Consider the following 27208-nt stretch of genomic DNA (forward strand, 5'->3'; position numbering starts at 1 on the left):
CAAACACAAATTCCCTCTGGAAGGAATTCACCTTCAACTCAGGCCTCAAAAGAATTTCCACAGGTAAAGTTTCAGCAAACATGGGCTTACAATCGAATAAATGAGAAACAAGACACCATGAGCAAAACCAGCAAAAACAATCAGTCCACCAAAGACAACAAACATTAGAGTTCTTGGATATAAATATGCAACATGTATGAATTGTTTTTGAAAGTTAAATTGAGTTTCAAAAGCATGAGTAAGGATAAAGAAACTATAAGAAACTGGACAGCTACACGTAAAAGAATGAAATTAGAACACTCCCTAACACCATACACAAAAATAAATCAAAATGGATTAAAGACCTAAATGTAAGGCCAGACACTATCAAACTCTTAGAGGAAAACATAGGCAGAACACTCTATGACATAAATCACAGCAAGATCCTTTTTGACCCACCTCCTAGAGAAATGGAAATAAAAACAAAAATAAACAAATGGGACCTAATGAAACTTAAAAGCTTTTGCGCAGCAAAGGAAACCATAAAGACGAAAAGACAACCCTCAGAATGGGAGAAACTATTTGCAAATGAAGCAACTGACAAAGGATTAATCTCCAAAATTTACAAGCAGCTCATGCAGCTCAATATCAAAAAAACAAAGAACCCAATCCAAAAATGGGCAGAAGACTTAAACAGACATTTCTCCAAAGAAGACATACAGATGGCCAACAAATACATGAAAGGATGCTCAACATCACTAATCATTAGAGAAATGCAAATCAAAACTACAACGAGGTATCACCTCACACCAGTCAGAATGGTCATCATCAAAAAATCTACAAACAATAAGTGCTGGAAAGGGTGTAGAGAAAAGGGAACCCTCTTGCACTGTTGGTGGGAATGTAAATTGATACAGCCACTATGGAGAACAGTATGAAGGTTCCTTAAAAAACTAAAAATAGAACTACTATATGACCCAGCAATCCCACTACTGCGCATATACCCTGAGAAAACCATAATTCAGAGTCATGTCCCACAATGTTCACTGCAGCTCTATTTACGATAGCCAGGACATGGAAGCAACCTAAGTGTCCATTGACAGATGAATGGATAAAGAAGATGTGGTACATATATACAATGGAATATTACTCAGCCATAAAAAGAAACGAAATTGAGTTATTTGTAGTGAGGTGGATGGACCTAGAGTCTGTCATACAGAGTGAAGTAAGTCAGAAAGAGAAAAACAAATACCGTATGCTAACACATATATATGGAATCTAAAAAAAAATTTTTTTTAAATGGTTCTAAAGAACCTAGGGGCAGGACAGGAATAAAGATGCAGACGTAGAGAATGGACTTGAGGACACGGGGAGGGGGAAGGGTAAGCTGGGACGAATTAAGAGAGTGGCATGGACTTATATATACTACCAAATGAAAAACAGATAGTGGGAAGCAGCCGCATAGCACAGGGAGATCAGCTCAGTGCTGTGTGACCACCTAGAGGGGTGGGATAGGGAGGGTGGGACGGAAACGCAAGAGGGAGGAGATATGGGGATATATGTATATGTATAGCTGATTCACTTTGTTATAAAGCAGAAACTAACACACCATTGTAAAACAATCATCCAGTAAAGATGTTATAAAAATAAATAAAATAAAATAAACTATAAGAATTAACCAGGTAGGGCTTCCCTGGTGGCACAGTGGTTGGGAATCTGTCTGCCAATGCAAGGGACATGGGTTTGAGTCCTGGCCCCGGGAGATCCCACATGCCACGGAGCAACTAAGCCCATGTGCCACAACTACTGAGCCTGCGCTCAAAAGCCCACAAGCCACAACTACTGAGCCACATGCCACAACTACTGAAGCCTGTGCGCCTAGAGCCCATGCTCCGCAACAAGAGAAGCCACGACAATGAGAAGCCTGTGCACCGCAACAAAGAGTAGCCCCCACTCGCTGCAACTAGAGAAAGCCTACACACAGCAAGGACGACCCAACACAGCCAAAAATAAAAACAAACAAATAAATAAATAAATTTATATTAAAAAAAAGAATTAACCAGATAAATTTGAAGGAAAAAACAGAACCTTTAGAATTAAATAATATAATAATTAAAAATTTTAAACCACAATAGATAGGACACACTGCAACTCAGACAAGGCTGAACTAGTGAACTGGGTGAACAAGTGAAGCAATTCCCCTGCATACAGCAGAGAGAATGAGAGAAGTTAAAAGACATAAAAGATAAAGTAAGAAGATCTTAACAAATGTCTAATCAGAAGTTCAGAGAAGCAATACTTGAAGAGATCATGCCTGAGGAGCTTCCAGAATTGATTAAACATAAAGCCTCCCACTCAGAAAGCACAACAAATTATCAGTAGATTAAATAAAAATAAATCCACACATAGACAGATCTTAGTGAAACTGTAGCACCAAAGAATGACGAGATATTTAAAGTAGTCAGAGAGAAAAAAGAGATTACCTACCATGATGGGTTGAACTGTGTCCTTACAAAGATATATTCGAGTCCTAACTGTTGGTACCTGTAAATTTGGAAATACGGTCTTCACAGATGTAATCAAGTTATGATGAGGTCATACTCAATTAGCTTGAGCCCTAATTCAATGACTGGTGTCCTTATAAGAAGAAGGAAATTTGGGCACAGACAGAAACACATGGGAGAAAGCCATGAGAAAACAAAGGTAGAGATTACAGTAATGCAGCTATAAACCAAGGAATGCCAAGGAACACCAAGGACTGCTAACAACCACCAGGAGCTAGGGAAGAAGCAAGGAAGGCTCTTCCCCTGGAGTCTTCAGACAGAGCATGGCCCTGCTGACACCTTGACTTTGGACTTCCAGCCTCCAGAACTATGACAATAAATTCTTGTTGTCTTAAGTCACCAAGTTTGTGGCAATCTGTTATGGCAGCCCCAAAAAACTAACACATTTATACGGACAGCTAACTTCTAAATAGAAGCAATGGAAGCAGAAAACAATGGCATAATCTTTGAAGAACTGAGAGAAAATACCCAATAAAACTATCTTTCAAGAATGAAGATGAAATAAAAACATTTTCAGACAAACAAAAAATACATCTGCCCCTAGATTCTCACTAAACTAACTTCTAGAAGATGAACTCAAAGGAAAATGATCCTCACGGAAACATATGAACAAAGGAATTGTGTGCAAAAACAAAATGGTAAACCTAATTCATCCGCAGATGAATGGATAAAAAAGATGTGGTACATATATACAATGGAATATTACTCAGCCATAAAAAAGAACAAAATAATGTCATTTGCAGCAACGTGGATGCAACTAGAATTATCATACTAAGTGAAGTAAGTCAGAAAGAGAAAGACAAATACCATATAATATCACTTATATATGGAATCTAAAACATGACACAAATGAACCTATCTATGAAACAGAAACAGAAACACGGACATAGAGACAGACTGGTGGTTGCCAAGGGGGAGGGGGCTGAGGGAGGGATGGAGTGGGAGGTTGGGTTTGGCAGATGTAAGCTTTTATATATAGAATGGATAAACAACAAAGTCCTACTGTATAGCACAGAAAACTATATTCAATATCCTATGATAAACCATAATGGAAAAGAATATTTAAAAACATGTATATACATGTATAACTGAATCACTATGCTGTACAGCAGACATTAGCACAACATTGTAAATCAACTATACTTCGGGGAGTTCCCTGGTGGCCTAGTGGTTAGGATTCCGGGCTTTCACTGCTGTGGCCCACAATTAATCCCTGGTCAGGGAACTGAGATCCCGCAAGCTGTGTGGCGAGGCCAAAAAAAGAAAAAAAAAAAAACTATACTTCAATATGAAATAAATATTGATTAAAAAAAAACATTAAAAAAACCAAAATGGTATACGTTTAAATTTAAACAAATATTGACTGTATAAAACAATGCTAATTTCTAACCTCTGGGATTAAGAAAATAATAGAAGCAATATTTACATAGCACATCTTACATGCCTGGCATTGTTCTGAGTGTTTTACACACATTAATTCTTTTAATTCTCAAAATAACACTTTGATATAGGAACTATTATTTTTATCTACTTGACATATGCAGAAACTGAGGCACAGGACGGCTAAGTACTTTCCCCAAATTCACACAAGTAGTATGTAAGTTTGAATGGAACTAGTCAGAATTCAAGTGTTCAAGATTCTTCTATTGTTCAGGAGAATGATAAAAGGTATTGATTAGCTTAAGTTGTTAAACTAAGGTATATTAAGTTACAGGGTCTGTTTTCCAGGGTAACCACTAAAAGAACAGAAATCCACTATGTAACTTCCAAATTAGTAGATGAGGGGGAAAAAAAAATCAAATGTGGAAACATCTAAGAGAAGATCAAAGAGAGAAAAGAAAAATAGAAAAAGCAGGTCAAATAGCAAAAACCAAAACAGACAGTAGAATAAATAAATTCAAATGTATAGGTAATCACAACAAATGGATAAACCACAATAAATAACTTCTGATTAAAAGAGAAAGATTGTCATACTGAAAAAATAACAAGTTCTACGATGTTTACAGGAAATATAACTAAAATGTAAACAAAAGAGCTTGAAAGTAAAATAGTGAACAGAGGCTAAAAATAAGCTGGCATAGTTATATTAATATCAAACGAAACAGACTTAAGGCATAAAAGCATTACTAGAAATAAAAAGCATCCACTTTCTATTACTAACAGGCTCAACTTAACAGGAAGATAAAAGTTTTAAACTTCTATATACTTCATAATAGTTTTTAAATATATAAAATAAAAATTGATGGAATTACAAGGAGAACCGACAAATTCATAGTGAATGTTAACATACCTTTCTGAGTAACTGATACAAGAAGCAGACAAAGAAATCAATAAGGATAAAGAAGATTAGAACCACACAATTAACACACTTCATCTAACACCACATCCAAAAGACTTTGCATACACAGAATTTTACCAAAACTAACCATGTACTACACCCATAAAGCAAGCCTCAACAAAATTCGAAGAATCTATTATATAGCCTGACCACAATGCAATCCATTTGAATTTAAATTTAAAAACTAATTTTAAAATACACTTAGAAATAAATCATGGGTCATCTAATCTATGAGATCAAAAAAGGAAAAAAGTTTGTTCCTCCAGAAAAGAAAAATATTAGTAAAATCAATAAATCTCTCCAAGATTGATCAAGAAAAAAGGGAGGGACAGAAAAAAGATTAGAACTGTAAAAGGGGACAAAATTAAAGATGGTATAGACACTAAAAGGGATATTACAAGTAACTTTATGACAGTAAGTTTGAAAATAAATAAAAACAACAAACTCCTAGAAAAAATATCAACTTACCAAGTTGACTCAAGGAAAAACAGAAAACCTGACTGGTCCTAAAACAATTATAAGAAATTGGGTCAGTAGTTTAAAATCTTCTCAGGAGTTAAACATCAGGCCCAGAAATTTTTAGACACATGATCATTCAGGAAAAAAATAATTCTAATTTCACAGGATTTTTTCAGGATAGGAAAAGAATCCATCCCAATCTCATTTTTATGAGGCTAGAAATTTCATAATATAAAAACCAGGCATCATTTATACTGTACACCTGTAACTTATATAATATTGTACATCAACTATACTTCAGTTAAAAAAAACAGGCAAAGACAATATGAAACAATTATAGACCAATCTTATTCAAACGTAAATGCAAAAATCTTAGACCAAATACTGGCAGTTCACCATCATGTGCATATGTGCATGTGTACACAGGCTACGTATGACTTAGGTCTGGGAATGCAATGGACTTAACATCAGAAAATTAATGTAAATCACTGCGTTAACAAGTAAAGGAGAACAAAACATTGGCTCTTAATTAACATAGAAATAGCACTCAATAAAATTCAATTTCCATACACAATTAAAAAAAAAAACAACTCCTGGCATACTAGGAATAAAACTAGAATTGATTAGCAATGCCGAAGGTTCCAAACATTCACACATGCTTTAAGGAAAAACATTTTAAAATTACTCCTTTTAAAATTAGGAAAAAAGGAAGAATAATCTTCCAGCTATCACCACTTCTATTCAGCATGGTACAGATCTTAGCCACTATAATAAGACAATAAAAAGAAATAAAATGTGTAAGAATTGAAACGGAAAAACAAACTGCTATTCACAGATATTAATTTCTATACAGATACCTAGAACATATAGATAACTATACAGATAATTTGAATAAATTATCAGTAGATTCTGAGTTAAGATATTTTAGTAAAGTTGCAGGATATAAGATAGAAAAGTCAACTGCATTTCTACACATCAGCAGGGAGAAAATACAACAACAAAAACATGTAACTAGGGATGTAATGCACAACATGATTAACTATAGTTAATGATGCTGTATGGTAATTTGAAAGTTGCTAAGAGAATAAATATTAAAAGTTCTCATCACGAGAAAATAAATGGGTAGGGGTAACTATATAAGGTGATGGATGTTAACTAAACCTACTGCAGTAATCACTTGGCAATATATACTTGTGTCAAGTCATCGTGCTCTACACCTTAAACTTCTACAGTGTTGTATGTCAATTATCTCTCAAAAAAACTGGAGAAATTTTTTTTGAAAAAGGAAATGAAGAAGCTAATAAATCCCTAAAGAAAAAAAAAATCTAACAAAAGATACACAAGACCTTAATGGAGAAAATTAGAGAACTACTGAAAAATATCAAAGAACGTTTAAATGAGATGCTATCACGTATATGAATAAAAAGTCTTGGCATCATTATGATGTCAGTTCTCCCCAAACTGATAATAGACAATGCAATTTCAAGTTAAAAAAAACCACAACAGAGTTTTTTGTGAAAACCAACAGGCAGATTTTAAAATTTCTGAAGAGGAGCAAAAGACCAAGAGGCAAGACAATTTGAGGAAAAATAACGTGGGGATTTGCCTTACCACATGCCTAAACGTACTGTAAAGCTCTTCTACATGAGACAGTGTGATGTTGACACAGAGACACACAGACCAATGAAACAGAAGAGGCCAGAAACAGACAGGTGTGTATTTGCTAACTCAACACCTGACACAGACAGCATTGAAAACAGGTGCAAAAAAGATGGCCTGCTTACAAAAGTAGTACTTAGCATCTAAGTCTGAAATTAAGCTATAAAATGTATTCACATTTTGCCAAATCTGGCTCAGTTTTGGTGGGTTTAAAAATTGACTGACTTCTGGAAATGAATGGTAGAGATGGCTGCACAACAATGTGAATGTATTTAATGCCACTGAAACTTACACTTAAAAATGGTTAAGATGGTAAATTTTAAGTTATGTCTATTTTATCACAATTTTTAAATTTTATTTTTTTGCTGAGCAGAGTTTAAAGACTTTTTTTTTTGCTGTTCTTTCGTCCGTAAGAACATATCTTCCTAAAGATGTAGAGTCGAATTACAACGTATTAAACAAATCACTTGGAATATTTCTTCTCTATGCGGTTTATCCTTTATCCCATACATATTTTGGTTCATTTGTCTCAATTTGATTTACTTTTTGAATACTTCTTTTTTACTTTTTTTATCCTAACATTTTATTTTTATTTTTTTAATGTCTTACTTCTTTTTTTAAAATTTTTTATTTTATATTGGAGTATAGTTGATTAACAGTGTTGTCTTAGTTTCAGGTGTACAGCAAAGTGATTCAATTATACATATACATGTATCTATTCTTTTTCAAATTCTTTTCCCCTTTAGGTTATTACAGAATATTAAGCAGAGTTCCCTGTGCTATACAATAGGTCCTTGTTGGTTAACTATCTTAAATATAACAGTGTATACATGTCAATCCCAAACTCTAAATGTTTTAATTAAATACATTTTTAAAAAGTGGTCTTTGGAAAAACTGGCAGTTCATCTGCATAAGAATGAAACTGGACCTACACTTCACCACACGCAAGGAGAGGTTAATACAGTTCTTAAAATGTTAAAAATTTTTAAAGAAAATTCAGGACAAATATTTTACGGTCTCAGGATAAGGAAGGATTTCTTACAACACAAAAGGTATAAAACCTCCAAAAAAAAAAAGAAAAGAAAAAAGTATAAAACTATAAAGGAAAGGACAGATAAATACTTCTCTTCATTAACAGATATCATAAGCTGACTGGAGTTCATTTATTTTCAACACACATTTAATACCCAGAAACTTGAAGAGTTCCAAAACTCTTGAAGTTTGAGAACTAACGACGAACACAACCTTTCCCCTCAACAAAACGGGCAAACTACAAGCACAGACATTTCACAGCAGAAGAAGCATAAATGGCCCCTGAACATGTGAAGAGACACTTGCCCTCACCAGGACTCAGGGATATGAAAATGGAGACCTTATTTTACACCGAAGACTAGAAAAGCGCAGACGTCAGGCTACACCAAATGTGAGGGAGACATGTCACCACAGACCGCTAAGTGGGGGTGGGAAGCAGTACAATCACTGTGGAAAAGAATCTGGCATCCCCTGGCAGAACTGAGGAGGGACCAGCCTACCTCCCAGCAGGCGCACCCCCGAACACCTACCCGAAAGAAGCCTGAGCACACATGGACCGGGAGAAGCGTCAAGAACAGAGCCCTGAGAGAAGCCTCCAGGCAACAGTCCAGAGTAGCTCCATTCAGATGAGGTTCAAGGACAGGAGAGACTATCTGTGCTGACAGATGTTGGAACAGCGGTGGTTTACAGGGTGGGCACTGACTGGAAGGGGGCAGGAGGGGACCTTCTGGGTGATGAAAATGATCTACAGCTGGATCAGAGCGTTGGCTACACAAGCGTACATACCTTCCTCAAAACTCACTGAACTATATACTTAATATCTGTGCATGTCAACGAGTATAAATTTTAACTTAAAAAGCCTCCCCAAAAAAAGGAAGAGAAAGAGAAGGGGGGACGTAGATAAGAGCTGGTTATGTGAGCCACTTAATCTTCTGAAGGGGGATAATTTGTTTCACATGCTTTACCAGTAGCAATTTGCACATAATTGCACCCTAAGCACAAATTTATTTTATCCACTCAAAAAACGGGCTCAAATTTTCTTCTTGGCAACACATTTTAGCAAGTTTAATCCAAGATATGATAGGCATTTGAAAATAAGGCTACCCAGGACTTCCCCATTTACTCTCAACTGACTAAGTGAAAATACTAGGACATACTTAGAAAAATAAAAAAGGCTGAACAATAAACAGTAGTTCAGCTGTATGACTTTACAGGCAAAGGCTAAAAATTTCACAAATGATTGCCTCTTGCTTTTCTGGACTAATCAATGAGGATATATTTATATGATCAATCCCAGCATCAAATAATTCAGAACTTACTTGGTACCCACCCCTTCTCTCCCCATAGCTCCTCCCTGAAAAAAGAGGAAGATGGGGCAACAAGGGCACCAACCACCAGCATGACCATCAACTTCCAATTTCGCGCACGGAGCTTCCCGCCTCCTTACTCTGTGTGTGTGCGTCTGTGTATGAAGCCCATCAAAACTAAACCCTACTGTGTCTAAACTTCCTGTACCACACACAAAAGCCCAGGCACAAAGCAGACACAGGTGACATATTTCATACCCGTCTCTTGCAGGATTGCTATATGCCTCTTCAACAAGCTCCATTTTGCGCAAATCCTTCCACTTGCCTCCATCTAAGACTTGCCATCGATATGGCAAATGGAAATGAACTCTACTGCACTTATCTGAAATAAAAATATAAAGAAGTGAGCACACTGGCAATACACAGCCTGGCCCAGACCCACAGTTCTCAAGGGGTGTGGTGCTGCCTGCTGACCTGGGAACATTTTGGAAATCTATGAGGGAGCCTTTTTTAATGCAGTCATACCTGAGCATTTAGATATCAAATACTATGCATTTTAGGATATACACTTTCCTTTTATGTCTCCCTTGTTAATAGGACATTAAACACACTAAACTGATTTTTTAAAAACTGTGTGTTGGTGGGTTACATTATGTATGAATTTCATCTCATGAGAGTAAAGAAGCTGATCATGAGATGGTCGAAGGCTCCATGTCTGCAGGGGCCGTCCGTCCATGCATTACTGCTATACACGTGACACTTGGATGGGGCGTGGTCACACCAGAACCGGGAGCAGGTTCATCTCTACCAGAACCATCCCAACCCCAGCAGGTCCTACAGCAGGTGGGTCAGCAGTGTGGTTTCAGCCCACCTTGATCTTTCTGGCTGCTAACTCACTCACCCCTCCTCAACACACCCCACCCCCCGAAGGCATTATACACACGGCCCGGGTCTACGGTTTCCATCCAACTACTCCCCCATGCCTTCTGTGTGCTCCTGGGGCCTGTACCTCCTAGCACCTCCTGCCCGCCTTGCCTTGGCTCATGTCGGCCGCTCACCTGGAACGCTGCCCACACCCTCCCTCTACCTTTCAATAGACTGTGAGGTTCTGGTACATCCTGACAGAGGAATGTTGTGAGAGGAAAGAGAGACAGGAAAGAAGAGCAATGGGAATCTTCACACTGACACCTGCAGGATTTACACTATTAGGTAGAAAGATACACAGGTGTGGAATGCCTCTATTTGGGTAAAAGAATAGAAAAAATAAGATTAGCGATACTCGGACTGAATACACATACACGCACACAGTATTCCTTGCTGCCGGAGGACTGGGTGGCGCAGCACAAAGTCATGAGGAGAGATTTGTTTTGAATTTTGAACCACAAAAATATATAGTCCAAAAAATTAAACATCTAGTTAAGTGAAAAAAGATACAAAACAGCGTTCATAAAGTGTACCTGTGTAAAAAGAAAAGACTAAACATACACACTTGTGCTTGTATAAAATCTTGATAGAAAAATATTCAAGGAACTAGTAATAATGACTTTCTGAAGGGAATCTGGGTGCTGGGGAAAAGGGCTGTGACGAAGACATTTCTTACTGACTGTCTTTTGTACATTTTTAATTCATCTTTCAAAATAATAACAATGAAGCATGGCTAACTTGACACCTGAAAAAAATTAAAATTTTCTCACATCGTACGCAGTCTTTCAGGCAAGTCTTAATGCCACTTCTTTCCCAGAGACTCTGCAAGGGAGCAGTGGGGTGGCAGGGACCGGGGAGGAAGTGAGGAGACAGCCTGGGCTTGTCGAAGACCAGGCCTGGGGCCAGGCCGACAGGGCTTAGAGAACAGGAGGAGGAACCCCAACCAAGGAAATCTCTGCCAAGTTCAACCAGGCTGGAAAGAGCCCCACTGGGGAGTCAGGATGTCCTGGCCTGTCCAGAGTTAGGGCAGGGATGGCTCACACCAGGCCGAACGGAGCCTTCTTAGACTCCTGACCAGGGGTGTGGACAATAAAGTGATAACCAGGGGCTCGACCTGAATAGATAAGGCCACAGCTGTGGTCCAGAGGTCACGACCAAATAAGATTTCCTGTTTCTTCCTAAGGGGCACTAAGGGAAATGATGAGGAATGAGAGTTCAGCCGCTCATCTATACAGCCCAGCACAGGTGAGTCCTGGACAGCCTGAAGAAAGGCTCTCCCCTTAAGAAGGCACCTGTCAGGGTAGGAGCACCACCCACCCCTCTCGAGGCTGACACTTCCTTGGGAAGGACATAGGGGCCAGGGGAAGGCACTGTGAGGCCTGAGGCTTCTAGCTCTTAATCCAACCTGAGCATGGAGCCCATGCTGCTCACAAGCCGGAAGGTGCCCTGAGGAGGAGGATGCCACGCAGGCCACTGCAGCCCTGAGGATGGCAAGAGCGGAGTCCTCGCTCAGCGCTGAGCGTGCAAAGCCCCTGCTCTGCTACATCTTTCCTGGTCCTTCTGTCCCCTCTCTGTTTCCCTCCCTTCTTCCAACGTTCCCCACCTCACTGTTGCATTCCCAAGTCTAGGTTTTCTAGGTTAGTCACAGAAACCAAATCAAATTGGCAAAGTACCCACATCCACATCCCCTTTCTCCCTACTTCCCTTGAAATGACAGACCACAGAGAAGAAGAAATCCAAAAGCACTGGAAAACAGAAGTACCATCAAAAGACCAGAATTACTAAAGAATTCCTAAAAATATGAAGCAGTAAGAACCAAACCAACAAAGAGAGAAAAATACATGTAGAATATGCAGAAGAGAGCCACCCCAGAAGTAGGAAGGAGCTGGGGGCTTCACAAACTCAGAGTCAGGTGTAACAAGGAGCAAGAAAGACACCCGGACAAGAGCACTGAGAGGAATCAGGACCCAGTGGAGCAAGTGCGCCATCAGTGCCTTGCTTGTGCCCAGCAACCTTGTTCTTTGTCCCATAGAACACGTGGGTGTGGATACAGGGACTGGAGAGAGAAGCATGCGAGAAAGCCATCAAAGCCCCCGCCCTGACCTTCGAACATACGCTAGCAGCCCCCACAACCAACCAAGCAAGACTTACCGCCTCTTCCCCATTAAGCCTGGAATCAGAATCAGCATCCACCAGTAGGCACAGGGATTTGAGTACCAACATGGGCACACAACCAAGAGCCACCCAACACACGAGGAAAAATAACACAGACAGGCAGCTAACTCACACAGAAGAATCAACCCCTAAGGAAACAATTTTTGGAGAAAACAGATCAAGAGAAACAATCAGACCTAAACATAAAAGCTAAGCCTATAAACTTCTGGAAAAAAAAAAACCATAGGAGAGACATTTTCCTGGGCCTGGAAGAGACAAAGATTTTTAGGGCACAAAAAACACAAACCATTAAAAAATATATTAAAATGGACATCAACGTAAAACATATTCTTCCAAAAATACTGTAAAAAAAAATGAACATGAAAGACAAAGACTGGGAGAATATATTTTCAATACCTATATCTGACAAAGACATGAATAAAGAATATTCAAAACTACTAGAAGTCAATAATGAGAGATCAAACAACCCAATAAAAAAATGGGCCAGTCACAAAAGACCACACGTTGTATGATTCCATTTATATGAAATATCCAGGCAAACCCAGAGACATAATGTAAATGCCAGGAGCTGGGGGGAGGAAAGAATGGGTAGTGACTGCTAATGGTTATGGATTTCTTTGGAGGTGATGAAAATGTTCTAATATTGACCATGATGATGGTTGCACAACTCTGACTATATTAAAAACTATTAAATGGGTGAATTGTATACTATATGAAATATACTTAATATCTTAACAAAGCTGTTATCTGCCTGTAAAATAGGCAAAAGATTTAAACAGATACTTCACAGAAGATATACAAATGGCCAAAAGGCACATGAAAATAAATGTTAAATATCATTACTCATCAGGGAAATGCAAATGAAAGCCACAATGAGATATTGCTCATTTGCTAGGATGGCTAAAATTCATAGGACTGACAATACCAAGTGTTGGCAAGGATGCAGAGCAAGCAAAACGCTCACACACTGCTGGTGGGAAGGCGAAATACATCCACTTTGGAAGACAGTCTGGCTGTATCTCGTAATGTTAAACACACATTTACCATATGATCAGACATTCCACTTCTAGGTCTTTACCCAAGAGAGGAAGACATACAACCACATGAAAACTTGTACATGAATATTGATAGAGGCTTTATTTATAAAAGCCAAAAACTGGAAACCCAAATGTTCATCAACATATAAATGGATAAACAACTTGTAGTTAATCCATGCAACAGGAGAATACATGCTGTATGATTACATTTATATAAAATTCTGGAAAACGCACATCTACTCTACATCAACAAAAAGTAGATCAGGGATTGCCTTGGGCCAGGAAACTGGGGTTGAGGATCGACTGTATAGGGGCATAAGGGGAATTTTTGGAATGAGAGAACTGTTCCGTATCTAGATTATAGTGATAGTTACATGGGCAAACATACTTACCAAAACTCAAAAGGTATACTTAAAATGGGTGCATTTTATTGTATGTAAATTATATCTAATAATGCTGATTTTTAAGACTATATATATATATACACATACATGTATATATATATACACACACACATACACACACACACATATATATATATATATGTATATATAGCACATATTCCTTGACCTAGTATTCCATTTCCAGGAATCTATCTATGGAAATACACGTGTACTCAGACGCTCAAGGGAAAAAAAATCACTCTAATCAAATACTACACAGTTGTTTTTAAAATCCCAGTAGACATACACATACATACTAATGTAGAAAAAAATCTCAAGGACACACCATTAAATAAAAGAAGCAGGTTAAATAATGTGCATGCTCCCATCTGTTGAAAAATATGTGAAACAAATATGACCACACATCATGTGTTTACCTTCAGAGAAGGCTGAAGGAAGACTTCAGGCTTTACTCTGTATCATTTCACTCTTCTACAAAGTGAAAATATTCATGAATTGCTTGGGTAGTTTTTAAAGACTGAAAACAAAACAGGAAGTTTTGGTGGTTTTTTTTTTTTTTAAGCGGAGTCACAAAATTTGAGAAGGAATCTTTTCTTCAATCAAAGCCCAAGACAGCAGCAAGAACAAAGGTTTAGTGAAAATACAGTCTCACACCCACACCCACACACAAGATTTGCTACTTCTGATAAAAGAGAGAATGTGGAGAGAAACCCCAAACTTAAATAAATACTGATCCCCCAAGAGTGAACACAGGTGTTTCCTCCTGAGGGAAGGCGTTCCCAGGTTCTAAGTTATCTCTGAGACTACAACCTCCCTCCATAAGGGACACTAGACTGGGCATCCGAGTGTCTCTGCAGGTCTGTGACCTCATGCTAAGTTGACCAAGGGGCAACACTTGACACTCATTTGCTGCATGAACCAAACGGTCCTGCTCTCCATCCACAGTTTGATTTTTAGAAACTCAAGTAACTCCTACCGCCCTCAACTCCCCAACAAAATCACTGAAGTGCCACCAGCTCACAATTAAGATGGCCTGACCCTCTCTGGACGGCGGTGGGGAGAGGACCTCGAGGGGTGGTGTCAGAGCAGAGCTCTGGGAACCAGAAGCAGTTATCCCGCCCACAAATGGACGAAGGGGTTTCCCCTGACTCACCTTGAAAGCTACAACTCTTCCAGATATGGAACAAGCAAATCTGATCACTCTCCTCTTGGTTGGCAGTGTTTGGGGACACAGAACCTGCACCTCTTCTTTCTACAAAGAAACACTGCAAAGATGTATCACCGATGCTTCTGACATGGGGTTGGGGTAGTTCAAGGTACAAAGGAGAGAAAAAAGGATTCATTCATCCCTCTGCATGAGACAAAAGTGGGCAAGGCAACCTCACAAAATATTATAAAGTTCTGGATGAAAGCACCCTCAGACATACAGGTGGGTCCTCTGCTTTTTAGGGAGGAATCAGGGAGCCCAAGGTCACAGGGCTGCTTGCCAAATCCAGGACGTCATGGTTGGGGGCTGGGGGTGAGTCTTTTCTCAACTCTGGCTGTGCTCCCAATTCACTAGGAGACCTGTTTAAAAACAGAAGTGCCCGGCTCTACCTCAGACTGACACAATCAGAAGCCTTCAACAGTGGAACCTGGGATACTTTTTTAATAGGGGGGAACCACTAACCAACATTTTCCTTCTGTATCTACGGACGTGATGAGTCCAGAGAGCAAGTGAAGGCTGCGTTTTATAAACTAGATTTGATTGCAAAAGCAAATACTTGTCAATGAACTATTAGAATCGGGTGCCAATACCAAGAAAAAAATAACAATAAACAGAAAGCCCACAATTCAAAATGAAACCTAATTTAGGTTAATTATAAAAATTGTAGGGACTTCCCTGGTGGCGCAGTGGTTAAGAATCCGCCTGCCAATGCGGGGGACACGGGTTCGAGCCCTGGTCCAGGAAGATCCCACATGTCGCGGAGCAACAAAGCCCGTGCGCCACAACTACAGAGCCTGCGCTCTAGGGCCCGCAAGCCACAACTACTAAAGCCCGCGTGCCTAGAGCCCGGTGCTCCGCAACAAGAGAAGCCACCATAATGAGAAGCTCGCACACCGCAATGAAGACCCAACGCAGCCAAAAATAAATAAAAATAAATAATTTTCAAAAAATACTGTAATATAACAAGAGCGTGCAAGTGCTCTCAAAGTTTACCTTTACTAGAAGTGCTTCTATGAGCCATTACCTAATAATTACATTTCGGTGGGCCCCAACTGCCACCGTATAAGCATATAAAACTCATTAGCAAACCCTCCCTATTTTGTTATTCATCTTCCCTTGTTGTTTTATAGGCCCCTCAGACAGCCACAGGCTGCACCTTAAAACCCACACCTGTGGCGCCTTAGAGCTGGCCTCCCTCTCCGCCCAGGCGCAGGTATCCTCCCCTCCCTTTCTAACACAGCCATAATCCAACTGACACTTTCAACAAACTATTTAAAGCAAAACCTGTTTGCTTCTAGGCTTCTTACTGTTGAAAGAAACTAACCAAAAATAATTGAAGAAAATGTAAAGAAAAAACATATGACGAGGACAACTTTCAAATATAAAAATCAGGTAAGATTAGAGTGATAAGTTTGTTTGCTGATCATCCTGGCACTGGTATTTTAGGAAGTGTTCTATTAAAAATCCTAGATTATCACTACAGCAAACAAGTGGGGGGGAGCCACGGCTCACAGTCACCAAGGTATAACCAGGGCCCAGGATAGTGGCCAGCACGTGGCCAGGACTCAAATTTGTTGAATGAGAAAATGGATGGGCCAATGAATGGCCAGCCAACAGCAGATACTGTGAAAATCCAAAGGACACCAAGGCATCACAGCCTCCCTGAGGGACCATGGTATTCACGTCCCAACCAACAGGTACTCAAGAAATGCTTATTAAATAAACAATCTCTACTCAAAATTCCCCCATTTGCCTGTCACTAAGCCTGATAATTCTCAAAAAAATTTTTTTAACAACTCTCCTGACAGATTCATCCATTCAACAAATGTCTCAGTGCCTACTGTGGTCGGCAGCGTCTAGAGATGAGCGGTGAACAAAGTCAATCTGCAGTGATGAAAAAAATCCATTCATGTCAAGAAGAGAGCTGAAATTAAAATATGCTTCATTCAAAAATAAGTAAATAAAATATGCTTCATTCACTCATTAAAAAAAAAAAATCTAAACAGAATGCAATGCAAAGGATGGCCCCAGAGTTGTACAGCATGGCATTAACTCTGGGGTCCCTCACTGGAAAACAAGCTCTCCAGGGGGGCAGAGAGAAGACTGGATAGGGAGAAGCAGCATCTCCCATCTCTGTGCAGATGAGGCCCAGAGAGAATTCACCCACCCTCGACACCAGTCGGCATTTGTTTAGAATGTCTTGCTCGTTCACAGCTCTGATTTCAATTCATCTTCACAATCCCCACTGGCTAGGAGGGGATGGCCAACTGCATTTTACTAGAAGCAGCACAGACTTGCCCAAAGTCACACATGCCATTTAGCGGTCAGCTGGCATCCAGGAGCCCCAGCCCAGAGCCTTACCGGAAGTCCCCTGTGACCAAGAGGGAGGAGGCGGCACTCTGATGGAGGGAGAGCTCTTATTCTTGATGTCATGAGCATTTCTGTAAATGGAAGGCAGCCTGCTCACCAGCTCTGACCTCATGCCCAACTTCTCCAGTTTTTCCAGGTTCTCAGAATTAGAGAAATCATGGGATCTCTTACAGCCAGTGCCAAACTTGCATTCACCCTGTGAAAAATACTGGCAGATGTGGAGTTTGACACATTGCTTTCTAAAGGAACAAGAGCCGTAGGGTCCATGTCCTTTGTTGTAATGAAGGCAGATCTGTTAACAGAGAAGGAAAAACGACAGCAGCTTAGAAAGGCCTCACACAACACCACCTCCTTACTGAGCCACCTACTAGAGAAAGAGGTTCCTCCAGAGACCTAGCCAAGGCTGCGATCCCGTCGTGACACTGGTCGCACAGCTCTGAGAACATCCCTCACTCTAGATGGATGCCGCTAGCACATGCCCTTGGTAAATGGGACCGGGGAGGACAGCGGACTGCTCAGAACAAGCCCCTCCGCCGGGAAAATCCAAAGAACATCCAGCTGATCAGAGCTGCTCCCTTCACATGAGAAAACATTTTAATGTAACTCGCACAGCAAACCTTACACTACTAACAAACCTTACACGCTACCTAGCCCCTGCCCCCACTGACTCACCAACTCTCTCTAACCCAGGGCCCAGTTTCTCCCAGCACTTTTTTTCTCCAATTCTAGGTCAAAGAGGCTCTGAGGCTTTAAAGTATCTTCAAGAAAGCCAAATACAGCCCTTTCATTTCCCAAGTGCAAAATGAGACTCAGAGAAGTTAAAAGGCTTGCCCTGGGTCACACAGCTGTCTAACACACCTGGCACATACAGTACCTGCTGGACTGGGTTGTTGGTAAGGGGGGGGCTTGAACTTGAATCAACTGTTCCTTTTCCTCTACATTCCACGTTCTTGGAGATGGGAACTAAACCAGAGACCACCAAGGGCCCACGCACTCAACTCACAGGCATTACACTGAACAGAGGGCTACAGAACCCAGGCCCAGATCAGCAGGGGGTCCCTTCTGGAAATGGAAGCCCCGAGGGAAAAGATCAGAGGGAGCTGGGCCCTAACCTTGATCCTGCCACTTACAAGCTGTCTGACCTTGGGCAGGCCACTCACCAGCTCTGAGATTCCGTTTTTTAATCCCCCAAATGGGAATAATGCCACCTACATTGCTGGGCTATTGTGAGAATTAAATAAGAAATATACCAAGTGACTAATACAATGCCTGGAACACAGTGGGTGCTCAACTCATGGGGGCGGCCCCCAAATGGTCAACTGATAAGGGGGCCAGCCTGAGAGCAGCGGACGTGGCATGAAAGCCACCCTGGATCCGAGCTTTTGGTCACAGCCCCCATGTGCTAGCACTGTGTCCTGAAGCACCCCACACACCCCAGGAGACAGAGGCTGCGCATTCCAGGCCGGTCACCTGCTGATTCAGTTCTCATACCACTACCGAGGTGATCACTCCAAAATGTTAATGCCTACCCTCCCAACACAACCTCGCCCCAACTCCTGCCTGTGACGCAGGAGGCTGTATGGCTGAGCCCCCACCTTCGCATTTCTCACTCCCCTCCCCCTAAGTCCAGGTCGTGCCGACCTACACACTGTGCCCTGACCAGGTAGGCTTCCCGATCTCTGCCTCCCTCTTCCCAGACCCTCATCCTTCACTCACCCTCCAGCACCCAGAGCAGGCACCATCTGATCCAGGGCACCTTCCCCGGTGCCCAAACTGTGCCCCCGAGACCAGAGCACCAACTCCTGCTAAAGCACCTACAACAGCACCTTGCTATCATCCGCCGATGATATCATCCGCTACTGTCCCACCCAGTAGCTGTGCCCCCCAGAAGAGCAGAAAGGGTCTTTCACCTCCTTACCACCAGTGCCTCGTCTGTAATGGATTGTCAATATAGGTGAATTAAATCTATACTAGTTTTCAAAAGGCAAAGGAAAACACTTAACACCTGTTATGTGCCAGTCATTTGCTATGTAGCATCTTTCTCAAATGGGAGGTTTCAACTGAGTAATAAGGAAGCACTGTCATTAAAATATATCCATCTAATCCCTGTCGCCTCATCCAAGAAGCAGTGCCAGGGCATCCCACAGAACCTGTGCTGGCCACAGAACGACCGCTCGGACCTGCCACAGAGCACAGGTAACTCTCGGCCCAGCTGCTGCCCTCTGCAGCCGCCCTCTTTACACAGAGGGCGCTCCCAAGGGCTGCTCTCAGCCAGCGACTGGGCAGGTCGTTCTGGGGAGACACAGGATGCCACCAACAGGGACTTTGGCTCAGAACTTCTCGCTGGCTGGGCGGAAGCTTTCTGAGCACTGCACTGCAGTCAGGGTCTCTTCCTACCGGGTCCCTTTCCTGCCCCTTCTCCGGCCACAGATGTCAGAGCACCATCACCACCTGAAGGCTTCCCCACCTTCTTTGCTCCCTCCCCAGTAAATCTCTCACACTTCCAATCCCACCTTGGGGTCCGCTTCTCTTAGGACTCGAGCTAGTCCATGACCATTGCAGTGAGCTTCAAAACAAGTGGGTGGTTACTGTCTGAAATGCAGTATGAGAGTTCACATCAACCCAAGTTAGAAAACTTCCCCACAGACCTCCGGGGTCTGGCAGTACCTGCATTTTTCTAAGTCCTGCTAGACAGGGAGGGGCCAGCTGGAATCTCTCACTCCCTCCGCTCTGTGTAACAACTGGCTGCAGCCACTGGCCAAACGGGCTCCCCCAACCTCACAGAAGCCCTGCAAAGGAGGTACCAGCCCAACTGACATAGAGGGAAAGGAGGCTTCAAGAGGGAGCAAGGTTGGCACAAGATCGCAGGGCTAAAATTCAGCAGAGCCGGGAACTCAGGCCAGGTCTCGCTCCAGGCAGACCCCAGCGATCACAGTGGGGCCCTTGGCCTCTCTTCCGCCATGTCTCCCTGTCTTCCCACCTCCTGGTCCCTCCCTCATCACTTACACTCAGGCCCACCCTCTCCTGGCACTCACCTCCGGCAAGAGCAAGGGGTCATTCTGTAACAAGAGCACGCAGAGCTCACTGTAGCTGAGGTGGTCCACGCCGTGAGTTTTCAGCACGCTCACGTTGTGATCGGACGTCAAGTTGTGACCGTTCCTACAGTCCTTCCTGCAAAGAAGCAGGGCTGGGGTCACAGTTGAAACGTCTCCCCAAAACCCTTATGTTGAAGTCCTAACTCCCAGTACCTCAGAAGTGACTGTATTTGCAGTCTTTCAAAAAGGTGATTAAGTTAAAATAAGGTCACTGGGGGGCCTAATCCAATCTGACCGGTGTCCTTATAAGAAAAGGGGATCAGGACACAGAGGGAAGACCATGTAAAGACACAGGGAGAAGAAGGCATCTACAAGCCAAGGTTAGTGTCAGGAGACAACAACCTGCTCACACCTTGACCTCTGACTTCCTAGCCTCGAGAACTGTGAGAAAATAAGTTTCTGTTGTTTAAGCCACCCAGTCTGTGGTACCTTGTTACGGCAGCCCAAGCAAACTAATACAGCTGGTAAAAACAATCTTTAAGAAAATTTTTCAGAAATAGCTCCTGACATTGTTTAGAAACACCAGAGAAAACCAGCATGTCTACGCAATGAAAAATCATAGTGCTTATTTACAAAGGAAGAGATGGTGCCTTGCAAGTTCTAGGCCCAGGGCAGCACCTCTCAGCAGGTTTTTGATGAGAATGATGGGGCCATTCCCCCAGAGTCACAGCGTGCCAGTCTCTGGGCACTTACTGGCATTTAACATTGGCTGAATAAATGAGTGTGGACAGCTTATGGTTACAGGCATGTACACACACACACACACACACGCACGCACGCACCACTACTGAGGCCCAGCCCTTTTTCTGCTCCCCTCCTGCATTCTTTTGATCAACAACCCCTCTTGAACACTCTCTGTGAGCCAGGGACTGGCACCACGCCCCAATGATCCAAAGATAAGCCTTCAAATGATCACCTGAGTCAACAGGACCCAGAAGAGTCAGGTAAATAGCATTTGCTTGACTCAAGACACTGCCATACCTATGATAAGCATCTCAAAAGAAAACTGAACCCCTGGATCTACTCCCCCAAACCTGCACCTCCCACGGGCTCCCCCATCTTAGTAAAGGGCAACTTCCCTCTTCCACTGCACAGGCTGAAAACCTTGGAGTCATCCAACCCCTCTCCTTCTCTCTAGTGGAGACACAGACATTGAGATGACTCTAAAATGCTGTGGGAAGTGCAAGGTCAGCTGTGCTCAGGATGCATCAGCGCAGAGAGGGGCACCTGAGCCTGACAGAAGTGGGGAAGCAATCAAGGGATGGTGCCTGGAAGGTATAAAACCTGAGCCAAATACTTAGGGTTGAGGAACCAGGCACGGAGAGCAGGGAAGAACATTCTAGGCAGAGGGGCTTGGTAATTACAATGATGATGATGGCTATTAAAACTCATTGGGCATTTACCACAAACCAGGGTTTGCCTAAATGTCTTGTGAGTTAACTCATACTGTCCTCAACAAGCCTATAAGGTGGGTAATACTATCCCATTTTGCAGATGAGGGAACTGAGGCTCAGATAAAAAGTAATTTGCCCAAGATCACTCAGCAGGCAAGGAGCAGAGCCAGGGTAGAGACAAGGCAGGCTTGCCTTGGAGCTGGGCTCTTAACCACTGTGTTCACTGCCCCCTAAGCACAGGATGGAATCGGGGACCTAGGACCCTCCCCCAGCTGTCACCAATGAACAAAAGCAGCAGTGATGATCTACCTCTGAGACAGGTGACCCTGTGGTTGAGGAAGACAAGTAACTTCCCAGGGAAAGTATAGAATGTGCAGCTGACCACACCCACTCTCCCTCACGCAACCCAGAAACAGCCAGAGAAGGAAGGCTCAACAAACTGTCCTGTGTAAACCACAAGGAAGAGGGAAAAAAGAAGAAAACTCAGGATCATCCAGGCCAGTAAATACCAGATTTCCAAGACAAATAAAATCTGACCCCAAATTTTGGGGATTAGCCTAACAGGGCCGCCATCTTTATTTTACCAACTACGGACATTAACAAGACCCACCAGTGAGCCCCGTCATTAGGTCCCTCCATCCGCCATTTATTGTGCCTGCCTTCCTCTCCAGGTGTGCTCCTCCTTCCACCCGGAGGTGCCGCCTCTCCACCAGCCCCTGCAGCCCCAGGCTCCACTCTCAGCCTCCACCCGGGATCCAACCCACTCCTGGTGCTGCAGCCATGGCATACACTGGCCAGCAAGTCCCAAAACTAGCATCTCAGGGCCCTGGCGATCCTCCCAAGCTTCAGACCTGGATAGCTACCCCCTGGGCACGCTTCAAAACAAAACCCTCTCCCGCTCTCTGTCAACAGTAAGAAAGGGAAGTCAGCTCTGAGTCAACATTAATAAAGAAAAATGAGTCATCGCCTCTCGGATCCTGTCACCACCCTCTCACCAACTCTCCCAAATTTCTCACACATATGTCCCTTCCTCTTAAGGGTACTTCTGGGCAGCTGCTTCCCAGGGACCACATCTCCCAGCTCCTCCTGCACCCAGGCAGAGTCACGAGACATCCTGTGGTGCAGGTGACATGGACAGAAAGATAGCTACCATTCCAGACCTGGCCCATAAAAACCTCCCACCAGCTCTCTACCTTCCATCTCCTCCACCTGCTCCTTGGAACCTGATACCCAGATGGCCTTAAGAGCCATGGGTTGAGGGGGGCAGAGTCTAGGTCTGCCAGCCTGGGTCCCTAAATGACTGCGTGCATCAAGGTCCATACCCCATGCTGACTATTAAACCTTACCCTTAGACCTGACGTGAGCAACAAATAATGTCTACCACGTTACGGCAGAAAGAAGAAAAGAAACTAATTCTTCTAAATAACTGGACTAGCTTCCTAACAGGTCTGCATCACATCCTCCTCTAAATAAGCCCCCGCACCACTAAGATCTCTTCCTCAAACGCACACCTGATGGCGACTCGCCTGCCATTTGACGGGCCCCACCACCTTCAGGGTGAGGTCCAAATTCTTTAGCATTCACCTCATTAATCCACTCCACAAACATCACTGAGCACCTGCCGGGCGCAGAGCACAGAGCTGAGGGCCGGGAAAAGCCAGCCAGGGCCAAGACAGAGGGGCCTCTGCTCTCCGAGTTTTCAGTTCTACTGAAGGAACGCGCGGCCATGACGGGCGCTATGAGAAAAGTAAACAGAACAACGTGATGGAGAGGAAGAAAAGTGATGCCTGAGTCGAGTCCTGAACGATACACCAAGCAAACCAGGAATGGCGATCCAGGAGAGCGGAGATCACCGGATAAGCAAAGACTGGGAGTGTCCCAGGACCAGAAGGGCATCAAGGGAGGGGACCAGGAAGGAGGGCCGGCAGGGACCAATTCCCTGAGGGACACGGGGGGCGACGGTAAGGAGCTTGCGTTTTATTCTAAACGCAGCAGAAGCCGCTGCCGGCTTGTAAGCAAGTGAGAAAGGTTTCAGAAGAGTCCCGCGGCTGCTGGGCGGAGAGCCCGCCTCCGCGTGGGCCCTCACGGCCAGCTCTGGAGCCCGGGGCGCCCTGGAGCTCCGAGCAGAAGTCAGCCGCAGCCCCTTTCCTTCTGGAGATGCCTCCCTCTTCCCTCGGCCAGCGCTCCCCGGCCCCACCCCGGTACTGCCACCCGCAGGGCGTCCCACCCCCTGCTGGGCTCTAAGTCACTCTCCGAGAGCGCAGGGGCCCAGAGGACACCGCTCGACGCGGAGTCCGACGCACAGTTCCGGGTATTCAGTAAATGCTCGATAAATGTTCGCTGAAGGGAATTCCGGGGAGAGGCCAGGGAACGGCCACCTCACTGTCGCCCCCGAATGTACGAAGGGCCACGACCGGGCTGGGAGCGAAGAGGCCCTCTCCCCGCCGTCGGGCTCCGGGGCGCGGCCCCTTACCCGTCCTTCAGGAACTTGCATTTGCCATAGAACACGAACTTGCAGAGGTGCAGCTGAGCGCAGAGCCCCACGCAGCCCGGCTTCGGGCCCTGGTACGCGCCGCACACGCGCAGCGGCGACACGGCCAGCGCCACACGCTCGACGGCCGCCGCGCCGGCCCCGGCCGCCCGCTGCGCCACAGCCAAGAGCCCGCGCTCCCGCAACAGCCGCTCCAGCAGATCTTTGCTGACTCTCGGCCGCAAGCGGCGCCGCAGCTCCTCCAGCTCCAAGGCGCCCCCGGCCGCGCACAGCACCTGCGTCACCTCACGGAGGAGTGCGGTTGGCGCCATGGCCGTCGGGCCTGAGACTGAAGGGGCGCGGGCGGTTCCCGGGAGGTGGAGACGCCGGCCGGAAACGAAACCGAAAGTTCCTCAGGGCCGGGGGGAAACAGAATCCGGCCTCGCCACGCCCCCGGCCCGCAGCTGAGCGGGGCTCGGTGCCTTCCGGCCCCAGCGCCCACAGCGGCGCTAGGCCTCACGCCCGCCCCGTCGGAACTCCGCAGCCGCTTCTTCGGCGTCCCGGGGATTCGTCGCCGGGTCCCTCAAAGTGGTGAAAGAATAAGAGTCACCACAGCCTTGGGCGCCGCGCTCGGCGTTCTCGAAGCGCCTTCGCCCGGACGAGGAGGGGTGGGGCCGCCCGGGAGCGCGCGCCGCCCCCTCAGAGTCCGGGCGTCGGGAAGTAGCTCGGCCAGCGGACCCCGCACCTTTGCCCCCGGCGCTAGGCGGAGCGGCCGGGGACGCCCCCCTGCAAACGGCCGGCCGGCGTCGCGGAAGCCAAACTCTAGACGACGCTCAGGGAAACTGGGAAGAGCAACAGGGGCCCCGCCAGGGGAAAGCAATCACGCCGAATTGGAAAACGGGCTTCAGTGTTAGCCTTCTTTTCAGTGCAGGCAGTGAATCCCTTATTTTAAACTTGAAAGGGTATATCCTTTTAAAAAGAAAAGCCGTTTCTCCCCACCCCTGCTGAGTGAAGATGGAATATTAAAGGCCATCGGGGGCACAGGGACCCTCACAAGCGTTGCTGATGGAAATGTGAAGTGTTAGAGAGAGCCCTTTGGGATAGTAATCCCGGAATAGTTATTAAAATGTTTAATGTGCGTGACCTTTGACCCAGCAGTCTCTCTTCTGAGAATCTTCTAGAAGTAAAAGGAACGATAAAGAAGTTATGTATAAAAGTTTTTGTGTGGAGGGGGAAGGGTTCTGGGAGCAACGCGGTTGATCGTTGTCCAGACTGTTAACACAGCTCGAACCAGCGTGCATTGAATCTCTGCCTATTGACCTAGAGAGACATCCACGATGTGTTCTTAAGTGAAAAAAGAAAGCTGTATAAAAATGTTTAAATCGATAGCAAGAAGAGAATCCCATTTGTGTGTGAATGTGGCGGGATATTTTTGAATGGGCGTCGAGAAAGCTGAGGAAGGACCCAGTGCTGTTGGCACTGACACTGGTTGTAGAGAGTATGCAGTAGGAGGTACAGGAAAAGTGGGAAAGGAAAGTTGAGGGGCGCAAGGATTGTGGGGGAAAGATACTTATAGTATTGCATTAACTTAAAATGAACATAAAATTCTATTTATAGTATTCCTACGAAAGTGCAAAAATCTATTAAGTGCATGGATCAAGAGTAGATAGTAACACAGACAAATAAAAATGAATTAATTAGGGGATGGGATGAGGGACAATTTTTCTCTTGGATTTTAACTGTTCTTTTAATTTTTAAAAAAAAATTATTTATTTTTATACAGCAGGTTCTTATTAGTTATCTATTTTATACATATTAGTGTGTATATGTCAATCCCTATCTCCCAGTTCAGTTCATTCCCCCCCCGCCACCCCCCGCCGCCTTGGTGTCAGTACGTTTGTTCTCTACATCTGTGTCTCTATTTCTGCCCTGCAAACCAGTTCATCTGTACCAGTTTTCTAGATTCCACATATATGTGTTAATATACAATATTTGTTTTTCTCTTTCTTACTTCACTCTGTATGACAGTCTCTAGGTCCATCCACGTCTCTACAAATGACCCAATTTCGTTCCTTTTTATGGCTGAATAATATTCCATTGTGTATATGTGCCACATCTTCTTTATCCATTCATCTGTTGATGGACACTTAGGTTGCTTCCATGACCTGGCTATTGTAAATAGTGCTGCAATGAACATTGGGGTGCATGTGTCTTTTTGAATTATGTTTATCTCTGGGTATATACCCAGTGGTGGGATTGCTGGGTAAATTTTTTTAATTGTGTAAAAAATTAATTATTAATAAAATTTTATTTTTAATTTAACTTTTATTTATTTATTTATTTTTGGCCACACCACGAGGCTTGTGGGATCTTAGTTCCTGGAACAGGGATTTAACCTGGGCCCCGCCCTCCATGAAAGCACTGAGTCCTAACCACTGGACCACTAGGGAATTCCCTTAACTTTTAAATTTTAATTCTGGTTTTAGTATTGTTTTGTAATAATAACATTTTTTAAAAAAGAAAGGAAGGATGATGCTATTATCCGAAAACTGGGTTCGTTTCTTGGTTGGGTGTTGAGCCAAAAGATACAACCAAGCCAAAGATCGACTGGGAGAAGGAAGGATTTATTACCTGCAGCAAGTAAGGAGAACACCGGAGAGCTTTCGCAAAGCAGTGTCTCCCCAAACAGCAAAATTGGGGAAGTTTTAAGCTAAGGGTAAGTGCATATTCATGAAAGGGCTTGAGCAGAAGTCAGCATAGAATTGGGGCAAAGTTGACAGAGCCCAAGCTTTAG

At 43.9% G+C, this 27208-nt stretch overlaps 1 protein-coding gene across 2 annotated transcripts in view; it reads right to left on the minus strand.

Annotated features, from left to right (window-relative positions):
- Positions 1 to 27208, minus strand: part of PARP12 (poly(ADP-ribose) polymerase family member 12) — a 46974-nt gene extending 19766 nt beyond the window's left edge. Inside the window, exons 1-5 of one of the 2 annotated variants that reach the window (XM_082472992.1) lie at positions 24418 to 27198; positions 20491 to 20626; positions 17447 to 17747; positions 15032 to 15130; positions 9597 to 9720 (exon numbers count right to left, since the gene is read on the minus strand). In XM_082472992.1, coding sequence (XP_082329118.1) covers positions 9597 to 9720; positions 15032 to 15130; positions 17447 to 17747; positions 20491 to 20626; positions 24418 to 24746 — 989 coding nt within the window. In that variant the 5' untranslated portion in view covers positions 24747 to 27198. Of the gene's footprint in view, positions 1 to 9596; positions 9721 to 15031; positions 15131 to 17446; positions 17748 to 20490; positions 20627 to 24417 lie in introns of both variants that reach the window. The other variant, XM_082472993.1, reaches the window with a different exon arrangement.

The sequence above is a fragment of the Balaenoptera physalus genome (genome assembly GCF_965194825.1).
Source record: "Balaenoptera physalus genome assembly, chromosome: 8".
NCBI lineage: Eukaryota > Metazoa > Chordata > Mammalia > Artiodactyla > Balaenopteridae > Balaenoptera > Balaenoptera physalus.